Source organism: Anser brachyrhynchus (genome assembly GCF_964034855.1).
Source record: "Anser brachyrhynchus genome assembly, chromosome: 9".
Classification (NCBI taxonomy): domain Eukaryota; kingdom Metazoa; phylum Chordata; class Aves; order Anseriformes; family Anatidae; genus Anser; species Anser brachyrhynchus.
The window spans coordinates 18,464,395-18,491,083 of NC_137703.1; the positions used below are offsets into that span (position 1 = coordinate 18,464,395).

General features: G+C 42.9%; 1 protein-coding gene across 1 annotated transcript in view; it reads left to right on the top strand.

The window, feature by feature from the left end:
- The window catches only part of LOC308200070 (uncharacterized protein), a 434,369-nt gene that overhangs the window by 145,485 nt on the left and 262,195 nt on the right, over nt 1-26,689 (top strand). Inside the window, exons 7-9 of the mRNA XM_080605164.1 lie at nt 238-343; nt 5,671-5,753; nt 6,515-6,647. Coding sequence (XP_080461290.1) covers nt 238-343; nt 5,671-5,753; nt 6,515-6,647 — 322 coding nt within the window. The remainder of the gene's footprint in view (nt 1-237; nt 344-5,670; nt 5,754-6,514; nt 6,648-26,689) is intronic.

Here is a 26,689-nt window from a genome sequence, read left to right on the forward strand (position 1 = left end):
CTGTAATAACTTTTTTTTCCTTTTTTTTTCCGCTGGCAAATCAGTGCTGTATGCTGCCATGAAATGCCTGCACACTTAAACTTTATTGCAAATTTAAATTACTTACATTATTTTGTTGGACAGTAATTCCCTGAAGCATTATAAACTGAATCATTAATTACTGTTTCTAATGTGCATGATCCATTGGAAAACATTAAACAACACTCACAGTTTCCTTTATTATTATTGCTCTTTCAGTCCCTCAGGCAACAGATCAGATGGAAACTCCTGGGCAATCTCATACTGACGTTCAGTGCTTCTGACATAGATGGCTGTGGGCTGCAGATGTTCACAGGAGCATATGGTATCTGCATACTGTCTTCTGGAGTTATTATGAAATATACTGTTTTGGAGGGGAAAGATAATCTGATCATAAATATTAATCAGTGCAGCTGTAGTTTGAATGACTGTAAAAGTGTCATAATGGAATTCCATACTTTTCCTGTTTTCATTCACTGATGTATTTTTCCCATACTACTTTACAAGTAAAAATCAGTTTTTTCAAACAGCTCTTTAGTAAACTTACATATTATCTAAAAACAAGCTGTGTTTTTTTTCCTTGACACAAACATCTGAACTAAGATGCATTGTACAAGCAAAACACAGTTTTTATCAAAAGATTTAAACCAGTGGCTTGCCCAGCAAAAACTGCTATCTCGTTTTTCTCCAGAATAATGGTAATTACACAACTGCAGAGTTGGCGATTCTACATCTCTTGTCTCTGAGCTTCAGTAACACTAGGGCTTCAGTAAACCCTAGCAGTCTCGCTGTTAAGCCAAGGGTGGAAGTTGTTGAATATGACTGTCTGCAACTGTCTCTGTTTTTTCCTAAAAATTAATGTTTCAAGTAAGTTTATTTCCAGTATCTCAGGAAGATTTGTTGGAAAAAAGCTATTTCTTACTAGGCCTCTTAGAGTGGCTTTGTAAAGCTTGCATATGTGTTTCTTTCTACTTAAGGTCCATAGATGTCAAATGTGAGCATCTGCAGAGGCAGAGTCATATGCTTCGTGCATCATGTCATAGTAGCCTCTGTTTGGCTCGGCAATGGCTAGCTTATAGTTAACGTCCAGTTTCTGGTTGAGCCCATTTCATTTGTGAGATAAAAGAATGAAACTGGCACTGACTATCCATCTTGTCATTGCACATTCGGTGGAGATCAGTTGTCTACAGAACTCATTTCTCCGTTTGGTTTTGCTTGTAGAGGGCTTCCTGGCTGCTGCAATGTAGCTTTTTTTTTTTTTTTAATTAAAAACAACAACAACAAAAACTAAGGCTTATAGCTTGGGATACTTAAGAAGGCTAGGCGAGGATTTGATTCCTTCAGAGCAGTTGCTTGAATTCTCTAAATACTCTCATTTTGATTTTTGATTTTAATTTGTGGCATTAATTTATGGCTCTGTATGCCTGCTACTAGAGAATTGTCTGCATGTTCTCCTGTGACAAAATAAGCATTGGCTGTTGTGTTGTAATTATGCTGCATGATGGCAGAGGATTTGATTGCTGTCTTATAATGAGGGTGGTAAAAACGCGTATGAGGACCTAGTTCATTCTCATATTTTGTTAGAAGCTGCCCTTCAGAATGTTTTCTTTATTTTGGCCTTTTTTTTAAGGAAAGTTTTAAGTGTTTCATTATTCTGGGCACACTTGCTGTGAGGTGATTAGGAGAGATTTTAATGCTATGTCCTTGAAGGACCTCCTGTACTTTCTTAACCCATAAAGTAAGTGTCAATAACTTTTACAGGAAAATCTTCAGAAAATAGTCGGACATATGTGGCAGTGACCTCAGATTAACCTGTATGAATTCACAGCAGAAATAGGGTTACAACAAGAGCAGGGTCTGTTAGTGCCTGTCACACAGTAATGTAGGTATGGGACCTCTAGCACCGGACCTCAAGTTTTCCAAGTACTGCCTTAAACCTCTTATTTAAAGAAAGTAAAACAGGAAGACTGTGTATCTAAGAATCTGTGAGCTTTTTAATTTGTGCAGGTAAGAATCTGATGGCATTTTGATTCACTTCAAAAGCTTTACCATTGTATAAGCAAATTAGTATCAGAACCAAATGCTTCTCTGAGAGGAGCCCAAGTGATTCCCTGGATCTTGCAGTGCCATTAATTTTATATTGTCTGTAGCTGTTGAAGTCAAATGCAGTAATACTCACATAACGGGGTGGAGAGCTTGGCCCTCGGAACACCTGTAGTGAAATGGGGATGGTTTCTCTAAAACTATTTATATGCTTGGTGGCCCTGACTTTATCAACCAGAAGCTATTGATATCATGTGGTTTGTTATTAGACTTCTACATGTTTGTACGGGTCAGAATTGTGATGCATGAATGATGGACCAAGTACTTTAGCCATTATGAAACTGTACTTTACATTTAACAAAGCACAAATATGTTTATCACATCCCTTCCTGGGAGAACTTAGTTCAATTTAATGGGATTCATCAAAGCTGAACATAGCTCAGTAGGCTCCATTAGCCGCTTCCTCAGTCAGAGGGGCTCCCTTTCAGTGAATCTGAGGGACTGGGCCTGAAGAAGGAGCTCTGTGTCTAGTGGCTTGTGAGCTTCTCGCTGTACTTCTGCTTATTTTTTTATAATATTCCTCCTTTGTTATTTATGTTCTTTGAATTTGACCTCATCCTTTCTTTCTAAATGCTAATAAGGCAATGATTGATGTAGTCCAGCCCAGGCCAATGTGCTCACCTCTGTTGTTACTGTTGATTAGCAGAGAGAGGGGAAATGTGTTTTGGTATGAATATACTGAATATTTTAAGTCTTTTCAATTTCTGCATTGTCTTGCATGTTTTTTTTTTTTTTGTATTCTATGGAGAGCTGTGAAAGATCAGGTATTAAATTGTCTACTGTAGTAGCATTAGAAGCACTGTCAGAATACTGACCACGTGCATCCTTCATCACAGGGGGACCCTAGGTTCGTATTTGGGCACCAAAAAGTTTCTCTGTGGGGAAAAAAAAAGAGTTAATGATCTCCCAGGGTTTTCTGATTTGCCTTTTAGAGTAATTAAACATAAAACCTGTGCAAATCCCTTCTCTCACCCTAGAATCTATACTTGATTTTAGCAGTGAAAGTGAATTTGAAAGGTAGGTAGAGTTTTCCATTAATGACTTTAAACAATAACTTGGTAAGTGTGACAGAATACTGAAATGCTAAATATTTGAAGGGCAATAGTCCTAACTACTTCCCTATTAGAATTCTACTGCTTAAATTGTAAAAGACCCTCCCTGTGATTACTAAGGCTATTACTCCATTAGTTGGAGAACAATGCAATTGGTTCAATGCAGATATTCTATGAATAAAAACTTCCCCTGTGGACTTCTCATTTCTCTGGTGAATTTTATAGCAGACTCCAAGCTGCTTAGTGGAGAGGAACTTAGTGGAGCTTTTCAGGTGGAGTTCTAATTTCAAGGGTCTCGCGCTGCCATGAGTGCAGGTTCCTGTAATGAAAATCCTGCAAATCTCACCCCCAAGGCAGTTTCAGGGAAAACTGGTTATATCAGCTCATCTGTTGGACTCTGAAGGTTCATCAGAGTGAGAAATAAAATCAAAGTTCTGATCCAAAATTGAGTTGTTAGCTGAAATTACCAGTTTTCAACTGGTGTTCCCATAAGAACAACATGGAGTATATTAAATTTATTCATAAACAATCATCTTTGGGGTTGGATGAGGGAGAAGAAAAATGGTTAAAACTGTAATATTTTTCATGAATCTTTCAGGTGTGCTCCATGGTTAAAGATTCCTAGGCAGCTAACTCTGAAAACTGCTAACCATGTGTACAAGAAAAAATGTTGTTCTGATGAGTGGTGGTGGAACATGTGAGGAACATAGACAAGAAAGAAAAGATCATCAGTTGAATATACTTTTAAAAAATCTTGTAAGTTTCCCACAGTGAGATATCTTGATTAACCTGTGTCGTTGTGATGATGAGCGTAGATTTTGGAAAAGCACCTTGGGATATCTTTGAAATGGAGAAGAACCTAGTAGCGTAACAATGTTGCCTAATAGACTCTTTCCTGTCAGTTCAAAGCACATTCTGTAGAGTCACATAGCATAGCAGGTCTTCCCTGATGCTCTTGGACTTTCCTCTCAGATAGTTTTGTTTTACTGAAAATATTTAGTAAGAGTAGCTTCAGGAACTTGATGTTTTAGTGTATTCAGCTTTTCAGTACATATCAGGATGCAGTTTCTTAACTTAGGTAATATTTTTCTCAGTAAGTAACTCAAAACTAGTTTGTATTTCCATTGGCTAGGGAAGCAATTGTAGCAGGAGGACACTTGTAGTGGGGATCACAGAGCAAAGCAAGTAGTGAATTCCAGTTTGATAAAGGATGTCTCAGAGAATATTTTTCTCTTTGAATATTTTTGGAGGAAGAATTGCAAGTTATTGAATGCCTCTGTACTTTAGGTATGATAAATATGTGGGTTTTCTTTAACCATATTTATACACATACACATGTATATTAAATGGATTAGGGTGGCATATTTTTAAAAAATGGAAAAAAAAAATCTAAGCAGAAGAGAGAGATTGGAGTTTTCTGGATGCTCATAGCAACTTAGAAGCTGTGGAATAATTGCCTGAGGTGACTTAGAAGTTAAGCTTATATTCACCTTTTTAAGAAAAGGTACACAACATTGAAGAAGCTTATAGAGTGGAGCGTAGCTACATTCCATAGAAGTTCCCTAGGCCTCCAGCCTTAGATGTTGACCACTCTGGGGGAACTTGGTGTGCTGGCTCTAAGAGGAACAGCACGGAGTGTGGAGCGGAGTGGAGACACCGCAGCTAGGCTCTGTGACAAGATGGGGACTCGACTGTTCTTGTGCACACCGAGACCAATAAGCTGCACATTTGCTACCCCGAGCCAATGACCTGTCATGTTTTTGACAAAACGCTCTACTCTACTGAACTTCTGCTCATTATAATATCATTATAATACCAAAACACACCTCCATCCCAAAAACTACCCATCCCCAAGGTGTTGACCACCCCTCTAAACGAAAGCGAGAAAACTTTTACCAATTGTAACCAAGATATGCCTGACTACAGTCACTCAAGCTCCACCTAAAAGATAGAAAATAATATAAATTGGCTTAAGAGAGAGGGGATGTTAGGGAAGATGCCATCATGAAGGACACCTTCTGACTTCTGGGATCAGTTAATGGGCTGAGCCTCTCTTCCACCCCCCCACCCCCACCCCCCTTGGGATGCCACGGGGTAAGATTTGACCACTTGGTTATGCCAAGTGCCCCCCCGGAAACTTAGAAATCTCCACAGTGTTGCTTTATACCTTTTAATGCATTTATAGCCAGGCAGTGTTACTCATACTTTTGGTATTTGAATGTGCTTTGCAGACAGTGAATTTATCACTGGCAATCCAAAGAACCTGTGTACCTGTTGCTGTAATACATTGCACTAGATTGCATTGAACCTAGCCGTGGTAGTTCTCATTGAACACAACCAAACTCTTTAAGTGTGGCCGTGGTAGTTCACGGAACGTGACTAGAGTGAGGGTGTATTATGTTATTTGTGAATCCGTAAGTGTGATAGTTCAGTACCCTGACCGGACTTATAACGGCTAATTGGGCATCACTCCCAATTTCTTTAACTTTTAATGCAGCAGAAGCCAGCATTCACAGGCATGTTCATCGCACTCTGGAGTGTGGAAGGAGCTTGGGCTGTAGCCAAGTGGACTTTGGTGAGGTACTCTTAAGTTTGTTGCCTGTTCTTGCTTTTCCTTTTTGGCTTGCCATGAAAAGAGCTATTGCATGATGTGCGGAACTGCAGTTGTTTCAATGCATTGAGGAACTTATCCAGAGCCCAGGGAAATCACAAACAGTGATGGACAAGCTCCCCTGAGACATTAACCACCCTGGGAGTGGATTTCACTGTTCAGCCTTTCATCTGGCTGTCTTCCCAGTGATGTGAAAGGGAGTTTTGTCTGAATTAGGACTGGTGAGTGCCGGGGGATTTCTCTCTGCTCCAGAACAAGAATGTTTTGTGCGCCTGTTGAAATTGCTCACTGTTGGCAGCCTAACGTACATTTTACATTCTTCCAAACCACAAATCCAGATCAGGGAAGGGCTAAAGGGATATGAAGTCCAGGAGAACATTGCCGACAAGACAGGGTGAGTAGTTAAGTATCAGTGGAGTTCCTTAGCTAACTTTTTCCTATCACGAGTTTAGTAAAAAAGAAAAAAAAAAAGTACTCTCCCTTGTTGAGACAGAGCCACAGACACCAGTGAATTAAGAGCCTAAACCACAAGCAAAGGGTCTGACGAAAGTGACCTGATCAGGTAGGGCCAGTTCCAGTGTCAGCAGGTCAGGGAAGTGCACCAGCTGTTGCTGCTGCCAGGGAGTCCGTGCACAAGAGTTACAGAGAAATATCTGTACCCTCTGAGACCTGTGACAGTGAAAGCTTGCATGGATTTTAATTCTGCTCCTTTTTATTCTATTGCTTTAAGGTACCCAAAACAGGAAATCAGCAGCACTACTGTTTACAAGGAGGAGTTGAATTGGTGTGGTGGGAAAGTTCACTGCAGGACAGATTCTCCTTAAGTGGACTCCTGAGAAGCTTTTGTTCTACTTATGGGACAGGTACAGTTAATTGCATGTCACTGTTGTAAGGTCTCAGAGCTACTTTATGGGTTAGAAGACAGATTTTCACATATTTACCCATATAGTTAGATATATGACAGTTTGGCTGTTGAAAAGGCTTAAACCAGTTAGTATGGATAATTTTCAGAAAATTTAGTTGTTACAGTAAAGACACAGTGGGTTTGAATGGTTATCTGAGACTTGTTCTTAATCTGTAGAGTTTGCTGCAAAGTAGTTGTTTCAGAATGTTACAAGAATGAGCTTTTTTGTTAGATTTGTTTGTATACTGCCCACAGACAGATTTGTAGAGTTGTAGGAAGATGGAAGATCTCTAGAATGTTTTCATTTTCCAGGCTCTTGATTATGGAAGTCATGGACAAGGTGGTGAGTTGGCCAGCTGAGTTCATTAAGAGTTGAATTTTCAGTGGAAGTCAGAGCGGATTTAGGGTTCCGAAGCCTATTTTGGTAAATTCCAAATCAGTAGGTAAAAGTATCAGAACTGGTAGCTACTGTGTGTCCCTGCCTCATTTCTAAAACCTTTTTATGCTACATAAGATGTGTAAAATTCCAAGTTCAGTAAAATATTTAAGTACGTACTAAAATCAATCCTGTTAAATCCAGCAACTAAACCAGTGTGAGTTTTGAGCATTAACATATTTTGCTATTAACATATGCTTAATTTCTTCATGATATAAGCTTTTAATTCTTTTAAAGGTTTGGTTGGGCTCAAGGACAGCACTTTGTTCCAGATTGTTTTATCTGTATGGGCTTGGTCTTCTGCCTATGCTATTCTAGAGCCTCAGGAAAACTGTCCGCCTGCCCAGAAGGCATTTTGCATGCTCTGGTGCAAATTCTACCATGTAGTAGTAGGTGCTGTATGAATGTGCCTTAGCAGTGAGAAAAACACATCTATGCTTTTCTTTTGGTGGAAATGCTGGAACAAGAAGGCCACAAAAGTGGCTCTATGAAGAAATGGGAGGGCTTTAAACATGCTCATAAGCCTCCTATGAGTATGCATGTGGAAATTACTGAAAAGCTAAACTGGTGGGCAATGACAGAGGTATCACAATGATGACAATCAGTGTTATGAGGCCCAGCCCATTTACCAATAAGATGAATGTCAATAATTTAAATGACATTTAGTAATGTACAAATACACAGTTCAGCCAGAAACAACTCCTGACATCCCAGTGATGCTCTGGAGTCCATTCCCCTGAATGTGGCCAGTTTGGATCACAGGATCCCTGTCTGTTCTCAGCTGGTAGTGCTCGTGCTCTGGGGTACTGGCCTTCAAGCCATGTTTTAGTCTGTGTTAAAGAAGTAAGGACATAAATAAAAGCTGCTGAAAAGCTTGCTTCTCCTGAATTATTTGCTAGGTCTGATTTTAAAAATGAATGTTTCACTTACCAATGTTCCCTCAGGTAAATGCTGCTTCCAGCTTTCTCATCTTGTATGTTTGGGGTGTTGTTATATCCCTAAGCCAATTTGTTCAAGGCTGCTTCTTCAGCCTTCTTGTCTGATTTCAGACAATTTTGCCTGATTCTGTAGTTGTTGGCATGAAAACCTCTGATCATTTTGAATATTTTAATCTGTTACAAAGTATGATAAACAATGGAAATCTCACCTAAGGTGGGGTGGGGGGTGTGAAGGATGAACCCATAAAGTCAGCCTCTTCATCTTCTAAGCTGATTTTATTACTGCTGTAATAGGAGCAATTTCTCTTAAAAGGCTTTTGTCAGACAACAGTTACTGTAGATTACAGCCACATAAGAAACAATCTTGGTCAAACACAAATCAGGAATTGCAGGATCATTTGCTAAAAGTTTCCTTCCACTGAAAATGATCAGATTTTAGTCCAATGAGCAATAAAGAGAATTAATTGTCACAGGTGGTGCAACTGTATTAACTGATGTTCTTGAAAAGAGCAAAAAGCTTTTCTGGAGGATTTGTATAAACGAATATCATCAGCCACGTTTTAAAATCAGGCGTATTTTAAAAAGCAGATTTTCCCCTGATTCTGTCCTATTACCCTCCAAAAACTGACCTCAGTTGAACTGGCATGGTTGTTCCATATTTTCAGCCTGTGTTCTAGAAGTCCAACTGGAGTGATTCACTTGCATAAAGCACAGTAGGGATAATACAGAGCTTAGTGTGCAGTGTGAGCTTATCCAATAGATGTCATTACACAAAATGGGAGCTGTCTAAAGATTTTGTCAACTGCAGCCCGCTGTCTTCAGAGTGAAGGTTAGGGGGGTGTAACTTGCAGTTTTAATATTGAAATTTCTCAGTAGAGTTACAGAGCTATTAAGCTTTTGTTTGTGAAAGTTACATGCCTCTCTGACTGTTGCTCAGGATTTGCGTGAGTATTTAATTCCCTGTCATTCTTTTTCTTATGTGACTGTTCTGTCCAGTGACGTCTTAACTTTCTGTCTACAGTCTGTCCTATACAATACAGGATGACCAAACTTCAGTAATAGAGAAGCCACATTCCAAAACTGCAGTACAGTAAGGAGTCTCCCCCTTAACCCACCCCTAAATTTTCCCAAGCAAGGGGGCCATCCTGATTTTCCTGTTTTTTTACTTAGAGATCTTTCTTTACTCCTTGTTTTCTGAAAACTGCCTTTGCTTCTGTATCTCTACACTCACAAATCCCCAGTCAATCCCTGTCTCTCTTCCTGCTGTATTTCCTGTTCTTTTACCCTCTTTCTTTGTTACCCTGACATCACTGAGCTCCAAGCACGCCAGCGTTAGTGTTAGCTTTAGCAGGGTATAGCAGTTTCCAGACTTGGCCTGGGAGTCAGATCTGCTCTCTGCACTGTGGGCAATGACTTGCACGTTCGCAGCGCTGCAGTCTCTTTTGCCTGCAGTGATTCCTTGCTCCATCATCCTTTGCAGACTGCTAGGCAGCAGGGGCTGCAGAGGAGGTGCAAGTGGTTTGGGGGTTTAGCTGATGCTGGGAGCATTGTATGTACTCCAGATTGAGTGCTGGACCTCAGCCAAACATCATGTTCCCTCCTCATCACAGGATGTGGTACACCAGAGCCACATCAAGGAAGAACACAGAGCTGTGGAGTATACCACTGAGAGAATTGTTATTTACACAGCTTGAAAGCTGCATGTACGTTACAGATCAGAGGTTGGCCACCCAGTTACAGAAGTTTTCATTCCACAGGCTGTCCCAAGTGACACAGTTACTACTGATTTTACTATTGTTCCAAAATATATATATAGCTTCTTATTTGTTGCACTTAGTTAAAATTAAAGCAACAATGGAATTTCTCAAGGTCAGGTAAGATCTAGTCACAGTTTCTGTAACACTGACAATATTTATTTGGATAGCTTAGGCTAGGGGTTACAGAGGATCAAAAAAGTTTGGCATCTGCAGGGGCATGCGCTGAAATGCAGTAGGACCTTAATGCTGAGTTCCCTAAGAGACTCTGAAATTCTCAGCAACGTGAAGTCGTGTTGAATGGTCATCTTTGGTACAACCCAAATGATATGAAGGCTTTGTTTTAGCTCTGATTAGACAAACTGAAGGTGGCAAGAGATTTAAGTACTGCTGGTAATATACTGCCTGTATTAAGGCATGCCATAAAAATGGACCTCGTACAGAGTCTGGCCTTGCGGTTGCATGCGGGGTAGCTACAAACTTCAGGAAGTGATTTCTGAATGTCATGCTCAGCAAGCTCCTTTTGCGATGCTAGAGCTCAAGTTATCAGTCAGTGATATAGTCCAATTGCCTGAACAGTTGAAAGTGCTTTAAAACAACTTCAAAAATGTATAAATATAGTTTTCTGACATTTGGACTTAAATAAGAGCTCCCTTGCGTGACAAGTTTCATTCTGGAGTGAATTTTTCTGCTGAGTTATAAACCCCTGGAGTAGTGGTTTCTAATAAAAGCACTGACAGACCCTTAATGATAGCAGCACGAATAGTGCTGCTATAATAAAGAGAAAAAGAGAATCATCAGGTTGGCGTTTTTTTGTTTTGTTTAGTTTGGTTTTTAATATATAGTAGGCTTTTGAAGAGGATCTGATGCTGATGATATTCACGGGGTAGGTAGTGCTAGAGTTATAAAATTGTTGACAAATATATGATCTTTATACAGAACACCAAAACCCAAAATATTTTCATTTGGCAATTCAAAAACTGCCAATGACAAAGGACCTGGTGAACATTAAGTCTTTAAATTATTTATTATGAACACCATATCTCACAAAAAAAAAAGCATAAGCAATATTAGAAAGCATCTGAGTGGAAAAAACGATTATTTTTTTTTATTTAGTGCCTGCATTGCATGGCATTTTTCATGTTAGTTATCTGCAGCACTACACGTTGTTGGTCGAAACTGTTTTTTTTGTGTTGAAAAGTCATTTACAGAGCAAGATACTAATCTTATGGAAATGAGATGAAATGGCATTCATCAGGCCTAGGCAGATATGTCAAAGGGGTTTTGATCCCGTTCAGACTTTCTGGGTTTAGGACTGACTGAGCAGCACCTTCTGAGGCAGCGGCAGCCATGGGGCAGGTGGAGGTGGCTGGGCCAGGCCTGCTGCGGGCAAGCTGCCTGGGCCTGCACTGCGGGGAGACTGCTTCCATGCTCCTTCTCGCTTCCGCGCTGCCACTCTGTGTTTGCAGGCTGTAGTGTAAGGCAAGAAGAGAGTTTCAAATCTTGCACTGCTCTCTTTAGTGACCAGTGATGAGACCTGAGGGAATGGTGTCAAGCTGCGACAGGAGTTTCAGGCTGGATATAAGGAAAGGAGAACCTGCAGGAGAATATGGATAGGCTGGACCGATGGGCTGAGGCCAACTGTATGAGGTTCAACAAGGCCAAGTGCGGGGTCCTGCACTTGGGGCACAACAACCCCAAGCAGCGCTACAGGCTGGGAGATGAGTGGTTGGAAAGCTGCCTGGCAGAGAAGGACCTGGGAGTGTTGGTTGATAGTCGGCTGAATATGAGCCAGCAGTGTGCTCAGGTGGCCAAGAAGGCCAACAGCATCCTGGCCTGTATAAGAAGCAGTGTGGCCAGCAGGTCTAGGGAAGTGATTGTCCCCCTGTACTCGGCTCTGGTGAGGCCGCACCTCGAGTACTGTGTTCAGTTTTGGGCCCCTCGCTACAGGAAGGACATGGAGGTGCTCGAGAGAGTCCAGAGAAGGGCAACGAAGCTGGTGAGGGGTCTGGAGAACAAGTCTTACGAGGAGCGGCTGAGGGAGCTGGGGTTGTTCAGCCTGGAGAAGAGGAGGCTCAGGGGCGACCTCATCGCTCTCTGTAGGTACCTTAAAGGAGGCTGTAGCGAGGTGGGGGTTGGTCTGTTCTCCCACGTGCCTGGTGACAGGACGAGGGGGAATGGGCTGAAGTTGCGCCAGGGAAGGTTTAGGTTGGATGTTAGGAAGAACTTCTTTACTGAAAGGGTTGTTAGGCATTGGAATGGGCTGCTCAGGGAAGTGGTTGAGTCACCACCCCTGGAGGTCTTTAAAAGACGTATAGATGTAGCGCTTAGTGATATGGTTTAGTGGGGGACCTGTTAGTGTTAGGTCAGAGGTTGGACTGGGTGATCTTGGAGGTCTCTTCCAACCTAGATGATTCTGTGATTCTGTGAAAAGGTTCTTCACTGAGAGTGTTGTTGCACACTGGAACAGGCTCCCCAGGGACATAATCACGGCACCGAGTCTGTCAGCGTTTAAGAGGTGTTTAGACTGTGCTCTTAGTTATATGGTCTGATTTTTTTGGTGGACCTGTGTGGTACCAGGAGTTGTACTCGATGATCCTTGTGGGTCCCTTCCAACTCGGGATATTCTATGATTCTATGATAGGGAGTATGTGATAGGGTGAGATTGTCTGTTTAGATTGCATTATTGTGCTTGCGCTTTGACCAATGCTTTACAGCAAGCCTGGGGTGGGATATTTTGAAGAGGGATTTGTGAAATACAGTTAAGAAACATTGATTTTCAGTGTCTAGCACAACTGAAATTCATATTAATCTCATTATGCAGTCCCAGTCGGTATTTTGGAATATAATTATTTGTCCTCGTTGTTCGATTTGTTTGAGGCTTCAACTAAGGTGTATGAAAAATTAATTATCCATATGCATCAGTACCTGATTTCTTTCACTCTTGTACAAATCAAACTGTTATGACAAGCAGACATTTCATTGCCTTTGAGAACAGTGGATCATTTCATAGCTGTAGTATTTGCCATCTTGTTAAAGATGGTGCAGGGTCTAGAGTGGAAGACAGGTGACGAGTGGCAGAGGTCCCTTGGTTTGTTCAGCCCAGAGCAGAGCAGGCCGAGGGGAGGCCTCATGGCGGCCTGCAGCTCCCTCACGAGGGGAGCGGAGAGGCAGGCGCTGAGCTCTGCTCTCTGGGGACAGCGACAGGACCCGAGGGAACGGCATGGAGCTGGGACAGGGGAGGGTCAGGCTGGGTGTTAGGGAAAGGTTCTGCAGCCAGAGGGTGGTCGGGCACTGGGACAAGCTCCCCAGGGCAGTGGGCATGGCACCGAGTCTGACAGAGTTCAAGAAGTGTTGGACAACACTCTCAGACACAAGATCTGATTTTTGGGTGGTCCTCTGTGGTGCCAGGAGTTGGACTCGATGATCCTTGTGGGTCCGTTCCAACTTGGGACATTCTGTGACTCTAAGTTTGTGTACGAAGTCTTCCAGGAAGAGCAGCTGTGGTGCCTGCAGAGCCTGTGGCTCCCAGCCCCACAGCTGGGACGCAGTGTGGGTCTGAGGGGATAGGCTCATGAGAGGCTCTCCCTCTCTGAGCTGCGTGCTCAGAGTCTCCAGGCACTTCAGCAGCTTTCCTCCGCAGGGTGTTGGAGATGGGCAGCTCCAGCTGTACAGAGTCCCGTGGCAGCTGTGGGTGCCTCCCTCTCTGTTGCAGGACTGGGATGACAGCCAAGGTTGTGCTGAACATGTGGAGGAAGAGGCAGAAGGGCATGTTTTCAGAGTGGCAGGAAAGGGAGAGGTGGTGAAGATGGGAGAAGCGCAGCGGTCACATGTTGAAAGGCAGGCAGTTGGCTGGGCCGTGGGTGCGAGGAGTGTGTAGAAGGCACTGCAGGCAGCGGCAGCTAAATCTTGGGGAGAGGCTACTGGCTATGGGGCACTTTATCATTGTACCCTTAAGAGTTAGCTACAGCACTCAAGCTTGATTCTGTGACATATTCTGTGAAGCCCATAGCAATGATTAGGCTTGCTTGGACCTTTTTGTTATGAAAATTGATAGAAGGCAGACCGGTGTTTTAGTGGTTGAAATGACATACTGAAGACAGGCGTGGGAGAAGAGCCTCTTGCTCCTTCTGGATGAGATGTAACTGCTCAGTGAAGCTGTAAATGTCTACAACTTTGTCTTAAATTATGGCATAACATCTTTTTGGGTGCTCATTTTTGAATGCTTCAAAATCAGCCTGAACTTAACTTTTATTTTAATAAATTTGCCATTTGTCCTGGGTACCTGAACAGCAGAACTTACACAATCAGACCTGCTTGTTCTCTTTGCCTAGGCAGATGTGTGTGTCTAAGCAACATAGAATCTGGATGTCTCACAAGTATATAAAATGAAAATTCGTTGTTTTCTCTGACTACTCCCACTCTTAAAGAACTTTTGGCACTGTTCAGTGTATTTCTTAGGTATTTTCTGACAAAGGAGCATTGTCCAAGCAATGCATTCAGGCAGGTAATGACCTGTGTAACTGCTACAACTTCTAATACATTCCCAGAATCCAAGACTTACTTGGTTTAGCGATCCTGATCCTCATGATAATCTCCTGTCTGCCTTCTTGTCTTCTGCCTTGCTATTTGCTGGTTAGCACAAGTACCGCAAGTAGCTGTAGTTTAAAAAAAAAAAAAAAAAAAAGAGCCAAGTGCTCAGTGCATGTGAAGGTTCGCTGTATATTGGTTTCCAGCCAGGTTGGTAGCTGAAAGTCATTATTAATGTTCAGAGTAGACAGCTTCCTGCAATGAAAATAAAGAACACGTTTTTTAATGTGCAAAATCAACCTTATTTTAATTACACCAGCACTGGTTACCAATGTGGTTGAAATATAATTAATTTTAGTTTTAATATTCTCTCTGGGTATAGCAGGTCCATTCCCTTCTCTGTTCTATTCCATTGCATGATTTACCTCTAATACACCACAGAACTTGTGGGAATGTTGATTATAAAATGAGCGATCTGCAAGTCAGAGACCACAGCAAGCTGGGAAAAGTGCAGGGCTAAGTCTAGGCATACTGACTGAGGGGGGCACACATTGTTTGGGATTGCAAGGAAAATACAGAGAAACCACGCGTCCAAATATGTAGGAGCCAAGATTAATGGAGTTTAAACCTTTTTGCGTATTATAGATATCTGAATTTAAGGTCTGTTGTTGAACTCAGTTAACATATTTATTTTATTTGATACATTAACTCTGAGCAATTTCCCACAGGGAGAGGAAAAAATAAGGCTTCAAAAACCAAGGTAAATATTTCACAAAAGTCCAAGAAATTATTTCCTAATATCCTTTTAAGCTACCCTTTTCCCAGTTTCTTCAGGCCTACTATAAATTTACATGAACTACAGTGATTTGGGTGCCTTTTTTGTTGTTGTTGTTATTTGCTTGTTTTCAATTTAGTATATGCTTGTTTGGCAGCGCAGCTAATAACTCAATAATTCCAGCCAAATTAATGTACTTTGTCTGTAAACGTAATATAGTCTTCTTTGTTACCTCTGTCCTGTGAAATACGTTTATGCTGAAATGCCCCTGACCTATATTTCTTCTCTGGCATGATTCTCAAGTGTATGCAAATGGTAGCACAACAGGGAGACAGATACTAGACAGTCATAGACTATCCTGAATTGGAAGAGCCAGACATCTTAAAGTAGTCAATTCAGGATAATTTACCTTAGCAAACTGCTCCTCGTAAATCACATATTTGGAACCCACTGAAAATGTTAATGCAGTAAAGTTTCCCTTTGAAAAGTCTGTTGATCAGCTTTCACTTGATTAACTCATACCAAGTTTTAGAGGTAAGGCATGCCCTCTTACACCTAGCTTGCACCTAAATAACAACAAAAGCTGCTTCTGAACTTTTTAGAAGTATGATAGGAGTCTGTCCCAGCAAAGCAGAAGAACCAAAAACTGGGAAAGGCCAAAGTTAAAGACATTCTTTACTGTGTCTCATTATGTGCGTGCTTTGCAGTGGAGCCTGTAATTGCATGAACACGCAGTCAATCCCTAGTGCGATAAGGTTGATGCAATTTAATACAAGTACTCAAACATAGCTTTGTTCCTGAAATCTTGCATGGCTGTTGCTTTAATTGCTACAATTACAGAGCTGATAGGGAAAGAACATCAGTTTTTCATAAGAAGGTAACATCAAACACATTTGGTGAACTCTGCTCAGCAAATTTCTATTTCTGAAAACACTCCTCTGTGTGGATTTGTCCTAGTCCTTTGCAGGACTTGCATCTAATATAGCACAAAATTTCATATCGGACCAATCTCTGAGGTAGTTATATGCAGAGTATTTCAAGTTGAGAACACACAAATGATCTCCAAAAAGTGAGAAACTAATTAAAACAAAAAGTAGGTGCTCACCATGTGTTTGCAATTGAGACTACAAATGGGTTAGAATATTTCAGGATCATATTCTGGTCCGTGATACGGAATGTGACTGTGAAAGCAGCAGCTGTGTAACAGAGAGGGGAATTGCCCCTTGGAAAGGTAACATGGAAACTGGTGTAACTGATAGGCTGATAACAGCTTTTTTCTGTAGTCTAATCTTGCAGTTCTCTACTCATGTGAGTGGCAGAAGAAGGTATGTTCTGACTCAGATATCTTGAAAACCGATTTCTTGATGCTTATCATCACTTGCATGAGCGTGACCTTGAACTAGTCAGCTAAGTTCAGTTCCCTGTGTCATTCTTCAGTTCCCTAATTGCTGATAAAGGGCAGGAAGGAACTATATCTATTACCAGCCACTGCACTGGAGATTGCTGGTTGTCCAAAATGCAGTTTAGATCCCTCCATTTCCAGTGGTATCTGGGTATGCAAGCAGTGTTTCTAGCTGTTCCAAGTATTCGGCAATACCCATCCTTCTAGAATATGACATTCACGGGAAGGTGGCAACTCCAACTCTGGGGTTTTCTGCCAGCCTGATTTCCCACAGGTGGCATATGCCAGGGTTTAAAGTCATCTTATGCAGATTTCAACCAGTGTGGAGGTTGTACCCTGCACTCAGTGAATTTATTAATACTAAATTTTATAGCCCAGTCAGTCTGCTTCACAATGCTCTTCCACAGTTGTCCACCGTGAGCCTTTATTTGCCACACAGAACACTTACCTTCTGGAACATCTGTGAAAATTTGGAAGGACCTGGATATCAGCATAAATCCTTTGGGTTTTTAAGTGATCTCCCTCCCACAAAAAACAATCATTTCCTACTCCGCTTTCTGTGTTTTGATCAATTATTTATCTATGTGATACCCTTGCTCTGATTATATGGCTGCTTAGTTTCCTTAAAAGCTGCTGCTGGGGAATCTTGCTGGATTCTTTTGGGAAGTCCAACCGTACCAGAGGAGCTTGACTTCCCCTGTCTTACAGACTCTTCCAGAGGATTTCAGTAGGTCTGAATCTTGTTTTCCCTTTATGAAGCTATTTATTTTTTCCCAAAAAAAGGTTACATTTGCTCATATGTCTCAAGCTGATTTCTTTACAGTAGCTTCTATTTATTTTCCTTGGAGAGTCATCAGGCTTATTGGTCTACAGTTCCCTTGGTTTCTCCAGGTACCACATTACTGCTTCCAGCTCTGGGGTGACCTTGATCAAGAAGCAATATATCACAGCTAAGTCTGAGCCATTTCATCCTTTGGTTCTTTCAGAACTCCTGCCTTAATATCCTCTTGTCTGATGATTTGTTGGTGTTCACTTCCTCTGTCAGCCTTACAGCCTCTTTTACTCACAATTCAATCTCAGAAAGATCCTGAGCCCCCGTAAATATGGTTCTGGTCTGGCAACTTCTGATGCTTGCAGCTGTTCCATCATATGTCTGCCATTGACAGGTAAGCAATCGCGGCCCTGGTCAATACTTGCAGGTTTAATATTGGATGCTTCTGCAGTTCCCCTGGGAGCTGTATGTGATGTAATGGAACTGACAATCATCTGAGTAAGCTGCTCCTTTCTGACCTAGATTTGGTCCCAGTCCTGTACATATGCTGCATTATATAAATGAAGCACGCTCACATCTCTCTGTGGGTATAAGAGGTGTAAGCATAAAACCTCATGTGAACAGATGCTTAGAATATACAATTCAGCCTTTGATAACCTCCTGTTACTATTAACCTGTGGCAGCGTTTTTTTTGGTAAAACTTGGCCATAACTTCAAGTGACTCAAAAAACATACAAACAAACCACAAAAACCCACACCACAAAAACCCACAAATTAAATCAATTCATGGAGCTGGTAGAGACTTGATTTACAGTTCTGCATCTTTCATAATGGGTTATTTCGTGGGTGCAGAAAAATATACCGTGTCTCTTTGAATCTTTCATGTGTGAATAGTGTTTAAATAATTGATAAACCCATCCTTTATTGTTGACTTATTATTTTTTCCATGTTTTTACCTTACATCGAAAGAAGTAACATTAATCAGAAGTTTAAAGTTTAAGTCATCAGCTCTTCCTAAAGGCTCAGCAGAAATGAAAAGAAACAGATAGTTTTCCAGCAGGAGAGAAAGGGTTCCCTGAACACTGGCAAATTACTGGATCTTGGCCATATAGGGAAGGAGGACATCCTGGATCAGGGATCACCAGTACCTGAACGAGTAGAATGACATAATCCTGCTTTATAATAATCTAAAAAGGCAGTTGTGGGGGTACAATTATTTCATATCCAGAGAAATTTGCATGAGAGGAACTGAATCCTGGAAGGTTTTTTATCAGTACCAGAGGAAGAAGCAGGTGTGATGGAGGCTTATCTGCAGTCTAATGAAAGGAGGGAAAAAAAGGGTTAAATCAACAGAAAACGTAGATGTGTTGAATTTAAGCCAGTAAAGGCTTTTTTTAGAGGGCTGGTAGAAGGCTCTGTACTCTGGACATGGATCTCCTCATGCTTTTTGTTTACTTCATAACATGTGACTACTCACTCCAGGGGCTGAGTTGAGGCCTCCCCCAGCTCTTCACAATATTAGGATGACACCAGGGACTTGTATGTCAGAGTATGAAAACATATGACCAAAACAATTGTGCCATCAAAACTCCTTAACAGGAGATTTGGGGGAACTTTGTTACGGCATGCCCTGTTAGGAAGTGACTTTGCTATCATGGTTACAAAGGGCAGTTTAGTTGGGGTGCTTGTAGTGCAGGAGGTGAGGAGCTCAGAACTGGAGTTGGAGCAACAAAATGCTCCTTACACTCCTCCATGCAAGGAATAGTACACTGTAAAAGAAAACTGTACAAAGGTGCTAAAGAAGAGTGCAGGATCCCTTCCCACATTTTATCTGTGAGTACTTGTATCAGCACTTCCCAGGGGAAAAATAAATCATCTTTACAAGAGGGGGAAGGGCACTGTACTAAAACCTGTGCTCATCAGAGTAGCCATGAGCTTTGTTGGCTTTGCTGACCCATTACAAGTCAAAATAGTTCCTGAGTTGTCCAGAGCAAGCTGGACTTGAATCTGGTTATATTTTTCTAGATATAGCTGAATGCAAATGCTAATGGAATTGGGAGAGCATTTGTTAAAAAAGTATCTGGCAGATCTTGTTCCTCAAATGAAAGGATTTGGATTACACTTAATCCAAGTGATCCTGTTCTCAGATTCTTATTCTGTCTGCTCTTGTATCACGTTTTCACAGGACTCCCCAGACTTTCTTGTGCTGTTTGGGATCCATGTAAATTTATGGTACTTTTTTTTTTTAATTCATTAAATGTCATAATTCCCTCTTGTAGTTGGTTTGCTGGGCACTGATCAACCTCACGAATAGAGACGGTCTCTGAAGTGTGCTGTTACTGCAGGCAGTGCTTTATGTTTGACACTTGCTCTCATCAGTGTTTAAAAATCTGATATGATGGTAATTGAAGCCTGGGTGCTCTCCAGCCTTTTGGTGGCTTAATCATACTTTCTGCTTTTTATGAGACTTAGTTTTGAATATCAACACCCATACTGACTGCTCACAGGCTGTAAAGGCAAGGGCAAGCCATTCTCACCTTCAGGCATTTTCCCTTTTCTCTTGTACTTACGAAGAAAAAGCATTTCTTAATCCTTTGTGTGCTGAGTTTTTCTTTGGCTATCATACAGTGGCTGAGCAGAATACAAGATCTCAGGGGACTCCATTATCTAAACATCTCTAATGAGACAATTTGAAGCTGTACAATTCTTGAATCACAGTGCACATTTTCCCTGGTCAGCTATGAATAGCCTTTCTGCCTTGTGGGGAATTTAATTCTGTCTTGAATGGTTTTATTCATATGTTTAATAATGTTGGACAGTTTGAATACATGTACTTCTCAGTGCTGCCAATAGATCTTGTTCCTTTTCTAATTTTCATTTGGATGCTCCCAACAGAGGGCAGAAAGCAAAGACAGCAAGATTTGCCTTCCCTGCAAACCTGGTTGGGTTTTGGGGCCAGATTCAGCTTTTCCATAAGCAGATGTAAATTCCTCAGACATCTCTGAATGTGGAGGCTAATTATATGTAATATGAAATATGTGGGAGACTGATATAATGCCTCCTAGCCTTCTTTTAGTGCTTTGTAAGAGCAGTCTTGTCTTTGGAAGTGGTATAATTAGACAAAATAGCAAATGGCAAGTTGGCACCACGAACATAAAGCGCTTGACAGTGCAAGTAAGCAATTAAGGGTTAGCTGCATTGCAGATGAATCAGCCTTCTCTTTTTTTCACCATGTATGATTTTTATGGAATGAAACTCTTCTCTTGGGTGAGGGTTAAGCGGAGGGGCTTAATACTTTTGTCTTTGAGGAATTCAGTGCCTAGGGCAACTAGGGAAGAAAAGTCAGAAAACACCAGTTGTACCTAGAGTCTCCAAACAGAGAACACAATCAGAAATGCTGCTGTAGTGACACAGGTGGTAAGCTTTGAATCAAACCAGTATTAATCATGGTATGGTTTCACTGTGATCATTTTCATTTAAGCCTGTGTCTGCAGTTCTCTAAGGCCTTTTGACACACAGGTGCCTGCACAGAGTTCTCTCCTTTCACACAGTAATGTTCAGCCGTGTCTCGGTTCTTTTGTGAAATTAACTCTCTGCTGCCTCTCACTCCTCCCCCCGCACTCAGCCATGGGACGGGGAATGGATCAGCTGAGTATATGCAGCTTCTTTTTACAGAGCTTACTCGCCGGGGCGATCGGCTCCGGGGCACACGAGTTCCGCAGGGCTTTTTCTCGGCCCCGAGGCCCCCCGAGGCAGCGCGGGGAGCCGCCAGGCCCCGGCAGCCCTCGCGAGGGAGGCTGAGGAGGCTGACGGGGCGCGGGCGGGGCCGGCAGCGCCTTCCGTCGGTGCCCGACAGCAGCAGCGAGGCGCGGGTTGAAGAGCTGCTCAGCCAGGTGGCCGAGCTTCGGGAGGAGGTGAGCAGGCTCAGGAGAATAAGGGAGTCAGAGAGGGAAATTGACTGGTGGAAGCACGCTCTGCCCTCCCTGAGACGGCCTCACGAGCCTGCCACAGCACAGGTGTCTCCTGCTACGCAGAAGACAAAAGTCCCCTCATCCAGCCAGGCAGTAGGCGGGGACCTAGGCCAAGGGGGGGAGTGGAAGCAGGTTTCTGCTTGGGGTGGTAGGCGAGCCCTGTCCGTGCCCACCTCACCTTCCCATCTACCCTGATATAACAGCTATGAAGCTCTAGAACATGACAGTGAAAACAACGATGTAGACAAAAGCCCGTCCCAGTTGGAGAGGGTGCCTAAGGCAAGGCAACCTACCCCCTGCATTGCTACATCAACTGTCAAGAAAGAAAGAAGGGTTATTGTCAGGGGGGGCACCCTTCTGAAAGGGACAGAGGACCCAATATGCTGACCGGACCCAACCCACAGGGAAGTCTGTTGCCTCCCTGGGGCTCGGGTGAGAGACATTGCTAGGAAAGTCACTCGCCTGGTACGGCCCACCGACTACTACCCACTACTGGTTTTTCGGGCTGGTAATGATGAAGTAGCAAGGAGAAGTCCGAGAGCGATCAAAAGGGACTTTAGGGCTTTGGGGTGGCTAGTTAAAGGTTCAAGGGCACAGGTTGTGTTTGCCTCTGTCCTTCCGATAGGAGGGATCATTGTTGACAAGCAGACTTGTCACATTAATGTGTGGCTTCGTGACTGGTGCTACTGGCAGAACTTTGGGTTTGTTGATCATGGGAAGGTCTACGCGACACCGGGCCTGCTGGCACCAGATGGGATGTGCCTCTCTCAGAGGGGGAAAAGGATTTTTGCTCAGGAGTTAGCGGGGCTGATAGATAGGGCTTCAAACTGGAGTTGAAGGGGGAAAGGGATAAAACCAGGCCCACCGGTGATAAGCTAAGGGATGGCGCACTGGAATCAGAGGGACTGTGTGCTAGTGAGGTCCTTCGGTCAGCTCCACAAGGTGCTGCATGTAGGGAGGCACATTTGAAGTGCTTCTACACAAACTCATGCAGTATGAGGAATAAAATGGATGAGCTAGAAGTCTTGGCCCTGTCCCGCAGCTACGACATCATTGGCATAAGCGAAACCTGGTGGGATGAGTCCTGTGGCTGGTGTGTCTCAATAGATGGTTACAGGCTCTTCAGGAGGGACAGGCGAGGTGGGGGGGTGGCAATGTACGTGGAGCATGGGCTGGGCTGTGTGGAACTTCAAGTTGGTGATGGCAAAGTTGAGAGCCTCTGGGTAAGGATTACGGGACGAACAAATAAAGGGGATGTTGTTGTGGGAGTCTATTACAGGCCACCTGGCCAGGATGACAACGCCGATGAATTATTCTTTGAGGAACTAAGATATGCCTCGAGATCAACTCCCCTTGTCCTTATGGGGGACTTCAAGTTACCAGACGTCAACTGGGATCACCACACGTCCGACACGAGGAAGTCCAAGAGGTTCCTAAAGCACCTAGATGATAACTTCTTGGTGCAGGTGCTAAGGGAGCCAACTCGGAAAGGTGCCCTCCTAGATCTGTTGCTGGAGAACAGAGAGGGTCTTGTGGGGGATGTGGCAATTGGAAGCTGTCTCAGCCATAGTGACCATGAAGTGGTTGAGTTTAAAATTGTTGGTGACAGAAAGGAAACTGCCACCAAAACTTCAGCCCTGGATATGGGGAAAGCAGACTTCAGGCTGCTCAGGGAACTAGTCAGCAAGGTCCTCTGGGAAACTGCTTTTGAAGGCATTGGTGTCCATCAGTGCTGGTCAGTCTTTAAGCACTGCCTCCTAAAAGCACAAGATCAAGCAATTCCAAAATTTTGGAAGTCAGGCAGGCGGGGCAGAAGGCTGGCCTGGCTGACTAGGGAACTTCTACTGGAGCTTAGGCGGAAAAAGAAAATGTGCAGCTGCTGGAAGGAGGGTTGGGCAACATGGGAGGAATACAGGAACACTGTTTGCATTTGTAGGGAGAAAGCCAAATATATAATTCTGCTACCAGAAAAACATTGTTGCTTCCATCCTGATTCAAATGATGTTTTTTTTACTGCATGGTATTATTTCCTTGCTAAGGCTGTAATTATTCTTGTGGCCTCCCTTGACCCCAGAATCTAATAAAAAGGTTGGGGAGGGAGGGTTTCTGTCATTTGTTCCACTTAAGATGAGGAATTGTTAAGGGTGACTTTGCAGTCCTATGTGTTCATACAGAATTTACAAAGGCCTGTGTTGCTGAACACAGCAGGACTCAAGAAAGCTCATTTAAAAGCTGTCATCTTTGGTGTTTCCTATGGCCATGTTGCTGATGCTTGCTCTGTGTCGGTGGCTTTCCCTCTTCTGGCTTTTCTGTGCATACATTGTTTTTTTGATCATTTCCACAGCTCCTTGTCCCCTGGATGTGCTTCCCAGCATCCTTGGAAATACCTCCCTAGAATAATTAGTTCCCTTTGTTAGGGGTATGTAGCTGTTTCCTTGCTTTATATTGCCTCTTCTTTCTCTAGGCTCTTGCATGCATCAGTAGGGTTTATGCCAACCCAGCAGAGAAGTGTTCATCTGTCCTGTGTGATTGCCTGAACCCCGGAGGTGCCCCAGGACTTTGCTGTTAGGCATTTATTGCACGGAGCAGTGGGGACCTCACCTTGCAATCTTGTGTAGGCATCAAGGGCGAGGGGATCATGGAGGATATAGAGAGATTTCGCTAGCGTTTTGGGAAAGCTGCTTCCTTCCCTCTGTAAGTGGCAACCTGGCAGAAAGCCAGAACTTGTTTTATCTGAAAATACGCAAGATGCAGAGTTGGCAGATGTGAGTTAAGGCTTTTCTTCCCAGATGGTCAGATGCCTCCCCTGCAAGTCAAGCAACCACAGTGTCCAGATCCTGATCCGGGCTGGTGGAAGGACTGGTGGTTGGTGGGAGGAAGAGCTTCTGGTTGTGTGGCTTTGGAAGGAGACCAGGCAGTGATCCCGGACTGTTGAAGGTGAACGTCTGAACATGGTGAACTCATGGTAAATGTCTGTTTTCCTACATGTCTGTCTGAGTCATCTAGCTTGCCTTCTGAAGCACTGAGAATCTTTTCTCAGCTTTAAGAGTATTTCTGGATACAGAACACTTCCGAGGATCAAGCACCATATTTCTGTATTTAAGTGTGGTCAAATGGATCCCTGCAGCTACCAGACTCTTCAGCAAATGAAGTTTCTGAAGGAAGGTCATATAGCTGCAATACGTACACGAGTGCTGTGGGCCTGAGAAGTGGGCTTAAACCTGCTGTAGTCTGTGTCTTCATGCCGTGTGAAGAACATCTTTCTTCATTGTCACTTCACACAGAAGCACACTCCTGAGAGCTATGGAGTGCCATTAATTCTTCAGGAAACCTCACCTGACACTCTTTCACAAAGCTTGGGTGAGAAATTAAGAGCGCCCTTTGCAAATTCTTTTAAGTACCCACCATGATAAAAGGGGCTTCTGTATTGCACTCTACTTTGCCACAGACAATGGTATGATATCCTCTTGCCTTGTTTGTGAGAAGCATTTGTGTGTTGGAACAGGGATGAATTTACTGATGAAAGGAACAAGGTCGCTAATATCTCCTCTTGCCATCTGGCAGTGCTTGGGTGTTACGCGCAGCAGGGGAATAACTGGGCACTGCCAGAGTAGTCTGCAATCCCTGTCTGACTCATTATCCCATTCAATCACTGGAGTTAGGTGTTTGAGCTTTTTACTCTGATAATTTGCAGCTCTGAGCGTAAGTGGTGGTTCTGGGCACTCCTTGGTATTTCCATATATTGACTTTCCTTAAATAGCTCTGTGACTGGAGATAAAAAGAAAACTCTGGATGTTGCACTGAAGCCTTATGCTCCTTTCATTTCTGTTAATTTTCAGGCATGTTGCTGAGCCTGATATATCTGATACATTTCAGATCTGAGATAAAAAAAGAATGATTTTCCTTTGCAAATGGAATAATTTATTTTAGCGTAAAGTACGAGCTAGGAATTGGAGCCCGTTTTGAGCTAAACAAGGTCAGTTCAGCTAAATTTTACTGAATAGGAGCCAACTGCTGAAAAGTTAAGGAAATCAGAAAATCTGCAGACTCTATTACTGTGAGCTGCTCTAGGTGCTTTTGGAATACAAAATCAGCAAGAACAAAAAAGTATTTTGAGGAATAGATGTGCTGGTTCAGTGCAAAATCATAAACAGACAAGAACAAGCTAAGATTATTCAGATAATGGTCTCAACCAAGAATAGCTAATCAGGCCAATTAGCTGTTATGATGTAGCTGCCTTATGACTAATTTGAGCAGTCTGTAGTGGGTGATGATTATCTTATGTCATTTACGTGAGTAGAGCAAGCAAAGACACGGGCTGTACTTTTCTAGAGGAGAAAAGTCTAGCAGGAAAACTTGACTACAGCACAAAGCTTTCCGAGCCAGGATGTTTGGAAACCACAGATATTGCTAGGTTTCAATTACACAGGGCGTGAGGTCGGAGGGCTGTGGTCTAGGGAGGCATTCGAGAAGCTGTGGATCACCAAGGAGGTGCAGAAACTGCTCACTGGGGAGGACCTTCCAAAAGAGCAGGGGAAGATGGGACGCCAGTGGAAATTTCTTCCTTGGTGGAAGCAGTTGGGGAAGTGACTGTGTCAGCTACCTGGGATTTAACTGGGACTGGGAAAACTGAAGAGTGTATGTAAGGTACTGTAGGGAATGCTGATAAAGTCTGGTTTCAGTGCAGTCCCACTGAGATCCAGGTTTGAATGGGGCTGGAGCAGGAGCCTCACTCTTTCAATTGATTTGCTGAGCTATGGTCTCTTGAGATTAATTTGAGCTTCAGGAGGGTTGCCAATGAGTTTTGAGTGGAGAATTTCCTGCTCTGAAAATAGTGCTAATAACGGGAGAACACTGGAGACTGAGGTCTAAACGTGCTGGAAAGAGGGAGGAGGCAGGAGGAAACACGAGTCCCTAAGATCAAAGATATGAAAGGGAACTTGAAAGTGAAATAGACTGTAGAGGAGTAGAAAGGAGCTCTTGTGTTTCAGAGGAGCTTGCTGACACAAACGGTGACAGTGGTGCTGATTGCACATTGTGTGTTATACCAGACTTTTCAAACAATGCCTAACTGCAGTTTAGGAAATGAAGAGTCTTTCCTTTTCCTGTGAGACTTGTCATTTCTCCGTAGAAATTCTAGGCTGCAATTAAAGGGAATGACAGTAGGAGGGTGAGTATAATTATATTCAATATAATTAAGGAAAAGATGATTACGTAAAAAATGAAGAGGAGAGCGTTATGAGAGATGGCTGAAAACAGGCATTTCCCTCAGTTCTCGCTCATTTCCACATTTCATGTGCTGCCACTTCATGAATGACAGCGATGGGCAAAGTCCTGCTGCCCGTAATGGAGAAACAGAAATTAATAATGAAGACATCGCTCAGTGAGTGCATTTTTTATCTAATGAGGTGGGAGCAATGTAC